This window comes from Citrus sinensis, chromosome 4 (genome assembly GCF_022201045.2).
Source record: "Citrus sinensis cultivar Valencia sweet orange chromosome 4, DVS_A1.0, whole genome shotgun sequence".
Classification (NCBI taxonomy): Eukaryota; Viridiplantae; Streptophyta; class Magnoliopsida; order Sapindales; family Rutaceae; genus Citrus; species Citrus sinensis.
In genome coordinates this window covers 13016911-13024679 of record NC_068559.1, presented here as the reverse complement: position 1 = coordinate 13024679, position 7769 = coordinate 13016911, and the positions used below count along the sequence as shown (strand labels likewise).

General features: G+C 35.7%; 1 protein-coding gene across 1 annotated transcript; it reads right to left on the bottom strand.

The window, feature by feature from the left end:
• Positions 1–4517: 4517 nt before the first annotated feature.
• LOC112498130 (uncharacterized) lies at positions 4518–5510 on the bottom strand. Its single transcript, XM_052439880.1, has one exon. The coding sequence runs from the start codon at positions 5508–5510 to the stop codon at positions 4518–4520; it is 993 nt and encodes a 330-aa protein (XP_052295840.1).
• Positions 5511–7769: the final 2259 nt, after the last annotated feature.

Below are 7769 nucleotides of genomic sequence, written 5' to 3'. Positions count from 1 at the left end.
TATGCTAATTTGAAGAAATGTTCCTTTTGTACAAATCAGATTGTTTTTCTTGGTTATGTTGTAAGTGCTAAAGGAATTGAGGTTGATGAAGAGAAGGTAAAGGCTATTAAAGAGTGGCCTACACCTAAAACTGTAAGTGAGGTAAGAAGTTTTCATGGTTTGGCTAGTTTTTATAGAAGATTTGTGAAAGATTTTAGCACCCTTGCTGCACCATTAACTGAAATTGTGAAGAAACATGTGGGATTTAAGTGGGGTAGTGAACAAGAAAAGGCATTTAATCTAATTAAGGAGAAATTAGTTTCTGCACCATTACTTGCTTTACCTGATTTTACTAAAACTTTTGAAATTGAGTGTGATGCTTCAGGTATAGGTATTGGAGCTGTTTTGATGCAAGAAGGGCGTCCAATTGCTTATTTTAGTGAGAAATTGGGTGGAGCAGCCCTAAACTATCCTACCTATGACAAGGAGATGTATGCATTGGTGAGAGCTTTGGAAACTTGGCAACATTATCTTCTACCTAAAGAGTTTGTTATACACACTGATCATGAGTCCTTGAAGCATTTGAAAGGGCAAGGTAAGTTACATAAGAGACATGCCAAATGGGTTGAATTTATTGAGCCATTTCCTTATGTGATCAAATATAAACAAGGTAAGGAGAATGTGGTGGCTGATGCATTATCTAGAAGGTATGCACTTATCTCTACATTAAATGCAAAGTTGTTAGGATTTGAGTACATTAAAGAATTATATGCTAACGATCCTGATTTTGCTAATGTGTTTAATGCTTGTGAGAAAGTTGCATTTGGTAAATTCTATAAGCATGATGGGCTTTTATTTAGAGAAAATAAATTGTGAGTGCCTCATGGTTCTTTGCGTGAATTGCTTGTGTGTGAAGCTCATGGGGGTGGTTTAATGGGACATTTTGGCATTGCAAAGACTTTAGATGTTTTAAAAGAACACTTCTTTTGGCCACATATGAAACGTGATGTTGAAAGAATATGTGAGAAGTGTATCACTTGTAAACATGCTAAGTCAAGAGTTTTACCCCATGGATTGTATAACCCTCTGCCCATACCTAGTGAACCTTGGGTTGATATTTCTATGGACTTTGTTTTGGGTTTACCTAGGTCAAAAAGGGGAGATGATTCTGTTTTTGTTGTTGTTGATAGGTTTTCAAAGATGGCGCATTTCATTCCATGTCATAAAACTAATGATGCGACAAGCATAGCTAATTTGTTTTTCAAGGAAATAGTCAGGTTGCATGGAGTACCAAGGAGCATAGTTTCAGATCGAGATGCTAGTGAACTTATCAAGAAAGTTTTCCAAAAGTGGGTCAAGAACTTAACATCTCGATCTGAAACTATGCTCCTTGGTACTCCATGCAACTTGACTATTTCCTTGAAAAACAAATTAGTTATGCTTGTCGCATCATCAGTTTTATGACATGGAATTCCTAGGTGTTAATGGTACAAGAGTGATTTGCCTTTTATTCATTACAAAAGAATATCTATTTAAGTATCCATCATGTGTCACACGCCTATCATATTGCCAAGGTCGACCCAAAAGAATGTGTCCAGCATGCATGGGTACTACATCACATAGAACCTCATCCTTGTATCTCCCAATAGAGAATGAAACCAGCACTTGTTTATTTACTTTAACTTCCCCACAATCATTCAACCATTGTAGCTTATATGGCCTTGGATGTTTCAAAGTTTTCAAATTTAATTTTTCAACTAAACTAGTGCTAGCTACATTAGTACAACTTCCTCCATCAATTATCATACTACATACCTTATCTTTGATGTGGCATCTAGTATGAAAGATGTTATCACGTTGTACCTCCGCATCCTCTTTAACTTGCATGTTGAGAGCATGCCTAGCAACCATCAACTTACCATCAACAGGATATTCTACACCATCATTAGCATCCTCCAAAGGTGGCATAGGATCATCATCTGATTCACTCTCGGTTTCAACATCACCATCATCCCTCAAGATCATTACTCTTTTATTTGGGCATTGAGATGCAATATGACCTGTCCCCAAACATTTAAAACACTTAATATCTCTATTTCTAGAGTGTTGGGAATCAGATTTACCTTTACTTTGGTTGCCTCCCTCTTTATGATCCTTGATTGGCTCAATCTTAGGCTTTGAAACAACCTTTTCATCTTTGCTCCATTTTGACTTCCATGAGGAAGATGAACCCAAATTGGTTCTAGTGGAACCTTTCTTTTTCAATTGTCGTTCCACTTTCATGGCCATGTGAACCATGTCTTCCAACTCAACATAGTGCTGCAAGTCAACCACATTAGCAATATCTTGATTTAACCCATGTAAAAATCTTGCCATAGTGGCCTCTCGTTCTTCTTCAATGTTGGCTCGAATCATGATTATTTCCATCTCCTTGTGGTAATCTTCCACACTTCTAGAACCTTGTGTAAGACTTTGAAGCCTTTGGTGCAGCTCCCTATAATAATGACTAGGAACAAATCTCCTCCTCATAATGGCCTTCATCTCCTCCCAAGTGTTTATAGGCCTTTCACGATTTCGTCTCCTACTCAAAACAAGTTGATCCCACCAAATAATAGCATAATCAGTAAATTCAACAGCAACTAGTTTTACTTTTTTCTCCTCAGAGTAGTTGTGGCAATCAAATACTAGCTCCACCTTTTTTTCCCACTCTAAATAAGCTTCCGGATCATGTTTACCTTGAAAAGAAGGAATTTTCAGTTTTATACTCCCCAAATCACGATCTATACGTCTTGCCCTTCTATTATCTCTTCCACGCATGTCAACGGTGGCCTGGTCATCAAAATCATCTACGTCATCGCCATCTTCTTCTCCCATGACAGCACGCCCTTGATTACCTCTTACATTAGGAGCTATTGGTTGTTGCCCCCTTTGTAGATTGGCTATGGCAGTGTCTTGCCTCTCCAATTTGTCACGGATCTCTCCAAACATCAGATTCATGTGCTCAAATTGTTGTTGCATGGCTTTGAGCATGATTGATTGGTCTATAGCTTCTTGATCTTTTGACATATTTGTGATCTGAAAAAAAAAATTGTTAGCAAAAAGACCTCACAACACTCCCTCACGTATTTCACTCAATTTTGATGTCACTTAACTCTCGTGTTTAACACACAAATTGCCTTTTACCACACTTAATTCTCTCTTTCAGTTCTTTATTGAACTAAATAAACAAAATCAAGAAAAAAAAAAACCCAAGTGGCACACCAAATATGACAATCCAGCACACTAACAAAGAAAAGAAATTAAGAGGACACAAAGAATGAAAAGGAAATTGAAGAAAGGAAAGCAAGCAAGCAAAGCAACACAATTGATATGTGTAAACTATGAAAGTAGAAATACTTGACTCTTTTTTTGTAATCTTTTTTTTTGCACGTTTTTTTTCTTTTTTCTTTTTGATAATCAAAATAAATAAGACATTCAAACCTGATTAGAAACTAGCTGTGATACCAAATGATACGAATCCCACAATGAAACTTTCAATCCTACACTTAATTTGTAGTTTCAACTTCCCAAGAAAGTTCTAAACAGATTTATGGCAAACAAAAACCTTGACCCAATGCTTAAGAAAACATGAACCAAAGGTATAGAGAAGGGTATTGACGCCACACTCAAGAAAAAGATGAGAAGGTGAGTGATAAGTCTAAATTTGGAACACCACAAGAATGTAAATTCTTGATAAGTTCACTAGTTCTCAAAAGAACCAAAGAAAGAATAATCTTTCAAATTCAAAATAACATTAATCTCCTTACATACCAAGGTTGCTGAATTTAAATAGGCTAAAAGGAACCCAAGATCCTAAAAATACAAATGGAAACATTGGAACAACCCTCCAAGTAAGTTTGTCAAAAGATGTTTCAAAAGTCTTCACCAACCCACCATGATCAATGCTATATTTGACAAACTTAATGCTAGCCTACTATAATTAATGCTATCATTGACAAACTTAATGTTAGCCCACCATCATTGATGGTAGACTTACCTTACACATTGACAAGCTTGAAACAAAACAAACAAATAAGTTGAAAAACAAAGGATTCGTTGAAAATCCCAAGTCTGAACAAGCTGTAAAGAATTGGTCATAACTCCTTCTAGAGAACTCCAAATCCAGCTCTGTAAAATTTATTGGAAAGCTAACTTAATTATCTTTCCAACGGTATATAGCTTGCATTTTAATTCTGGCTCGATCAATACAGTTTTTATTCCGAATTTGACCTTTCTACATTTGATACAACTTGTGTATTTGGCTGCCCAATGACTTGAATAATGCCCACAATGCCTTGTCTTCTCTTCAAGCCCAATTCATGATGTCTTGCATCTTGAATTGAATTTTCAATCCATATTTTCTCAATTAATCCATTTAAAGCAGCTTGCATCTTTTTGGCTCTTGCTCTTGTAATTGGGCCTCCATGAATGTGCAAAGGATCACTTGAAGTTTTAATGGTCCCTTGATGGTTCTCATCATGCTGTGTCTGGGTAGTCTGTTAGAATTGCATAGAGTTAGTAGCGAGAGCTTTTACAAGATCTTCCAAAGACGTACCTTGATTTTGAGGAGGTGGAGGTGGTCGAACTTGGTAAGGCTGTTGCACCCGGTGTTGGGGGTAGCCCGGTGGTCGAGACGGTGCCACATTAGAAATGCCATGTTGTTGGTTCCCATACCTAAAATTAGGGTGATCCTTCCACCCTTCATTGTAAAAATTAGAGTAGGGATCATACCTTTGTCTTGGTTGGCCTAGGAACCCCTCAACTGCGTTGGCCTGCTCATGTGAACCCTCTTGGATGGCAGGGCACATGTCAGTCGCATGTCCGACCATAGAACATATGCCACACGGTCTCATTTGTTGCCCTAGAGATAATTGTTGCACCAAAGAAGTAAGATTTGAAACTTGTTTTTCTAGAGAAGTAGTACTTACTTCATTGACTCGCTTAGGTGGCGGCAATAGATCGTTCCTAGTGTTGAACTGTTGGGAATTAGCAGCCATGTTAGCAATGAGATTTCGGGCTGCTTCTGGTGTCTTATCCATGAGTGCTCCTCCACTAGCAGCATCAATCATACTCCTATCCATAGGCAGTAGACTCTCATAAAAGTATTGAATAAGAAGTTGATCACTTATCTGATGGTGGGGGCAACTAGCACATAGCTTTTTGAATCGCTCCCAATAGTCGTAGAGCGGCTCTCCATTATACTGTCGGATTCCACAAATTTCTTTTCGAATGCTGCCAGCTTTTGATGCTGGAAAATATTTCTCCAAAAATAGCTGACGCATCTCATTCCATGTAGTGACAGTACCGGAGGGAAGATAGTAAAACCATTCCTTGGCTGAATCCGCCAAAGAGAATGGGAAGGCCATTAGCTTAACTTGCTCTTCAGAAACTCCGGTTGGTTTCATTGTGGAGCAGACCACATGGAACTCCTTCAAGTGCTTATTTGGATCCTCTCCTGCAAGACCATGAAAAGTAGGAAGAAGATGAATCATCCCAGATTTGAGTTCAAAGTTTACCTGAGGGTTTGGATTCTCAATGCATAAGGGTTTTGCTGGTCCAAGTTAGGAGCTGCCAACTCTTTAAGTGTTCGGTTGTTATTCTGAGCCATTGGTTCGGGTTCTGGGCTGCTTGGTTCTGTCTTCGGGAGTGGAATGTGGATGGCAAAATCGAGTTCTGAATATGATGAGGTTGCTCTAAGTTGTTCGAGTTTCAATCGAATGTCCTCTATGCTCATGAAAATCTAAATATAGAACAAAAAAATAACTAATTAAAATAAAATAAATAAATAAAATGAGAAAAGAAATAAAAAAAATAAAAAATAAAAATAAAAGTAAAACGAGTGATAATAAACAAACTAGACGCTAGTCCCCGGCAACGGCGCCAAAAATTTGGTAGTGTCGTTAAGGTGCACCAAATTTAAAACCTTACCGCTAATATAAATAATTAGTACAGAGCGAGTAAGGATCGATCCCACAGAGACTATGCTAGTTATATTTATTATTAACTCCAAAGCAAGATTTAAAATAAAATAATAGTACTAGTAATAATAATAATAATAATAATAGTAATAATAATATAAATTAATCTAACTAACAAAAATGCCAATTAAAAATAAAAGGGGGGTTTATGAATTTTTAACTAAATAGTAAGAAATAAATAAATTAAAATTACGAACAAGAATTTAATAAAAACTGTAATTAAAGGAGAAAGAAATAATAATGATGAAAACTTTGGTTAAAGGATCATTCGCCACCACCAAACATGCACATAATATATCAATTCTATTATCAATTTATATTAAAACTATCAACCGTAGACAACAATAAGCTCTGTCAGTCTCAATCTTTCCTTACTGTGTCATTAGGCAAAATAAGCTCTTCACCTAATCTCTAACCATTAAATAATTTAAAACAAGCTCTTTAAATTTAAGATAATGGAAGCATTAAACAGATAAAGATATTAGGTTGATCTAGGCAATAAACACACAAGCTCGGATTATTTAACCTAGGTTATGTTCTCCAATTGAAATCATTAATTCCAACATGCTACTAATGATTAAAATATCAAGACAATTACGGATCAAGAATTTTAATCTAGCAATAAAATTTATTCAAATCCTATCTAATTGACCACTCAAATAAAACAAGAACAAACCATGAACATTAATTATAGAAGAACATAAACAATCCCAATTAAATAAATTGAATGGTAGAATTTAAATTTAATTGCATAGCATGTTTAGGGTTTTGAATTCACCCTCAACCAAATAAAAATTTAGCCTAACATAATTGAATTGGGAATAAAAGAATTGACAAAACCAATCATGGAGATTAATTCAGGCTGCCTTTTTCTTCAATTGAATTCCAGCTGCTGATTTTTCTCTTGCTGCCGAATTGCATCTGCACACCTCCTCTCTTCTGTCCAACGGCTGCAATCTCCTTTTATAATGTTAGTTGACCGAATTCTTCTCCAACAAGAATAAAGAAATCCTTTTTCAATTCTAATTCCACCAAAAGCCATTAATTCCAACTTTTGAAAGTCAATTGCGGGCCCGTTTAAATGCTTTCCACTTTTGCAATACCATGCACGTGTACTCCAATTGCCAATTGGAAAAAATTAAATCTTTTAATTATTCAACATTTCTCAATTGGATTAATTGCTTTGATTTCTTCCACTCGGTTTTATCAATTTTTGACTGTATTTTTGTCTTCCAATTTAATCTTTATTCCTTCTCAATTTGAACTTCTTCATGCCCTTTTTATTCACAATCTCTAATTAATTCCCTTAAAAATAAGAAATAAAAATAACTAGTAAATATATAACAAAAGGGTAAAATATGTATATTAATTAATTCCCTATTCAATTAAAATTTAACTAAAATAACTAGAATATTTAAGATCAAAACAAGAAAAAGACAGAGAAATTAATAACAAAATATATGAAAAATATGCACTTATCAAATTCCCCCACACTTACTCTTTGCTCGTCCTCGAGCAAACCTAGAACAAAAATAAAAAGAAAACCTAAACTAGTCCACTTTCGTAGGAAATCACGATTGCATTTAGCGTATGCAACAAGCCTTTAAACCCCTAGGCGGCCCTAGTAGACGAGTTATAGTCTCGTGAGGGCTTCAGCGATGATACCCACAAACATCATTGCAATTTTTTATTTTTTTTTAGAACAAAGAACAAAAGAATTTAGAATAAAAATAGCCTCAAAGATTGTATAAGTCATATAGCTCAAAGAAAATT

Coding starts and splice junctions, on each gene's coding strand:
- LOC112498130 (XM_052439880.1), bottom strand. CDS start 5,510: ATGATTCATCTTCTTCCTACTTTTCATGGTCTTGCAGGAGAGGATCCA.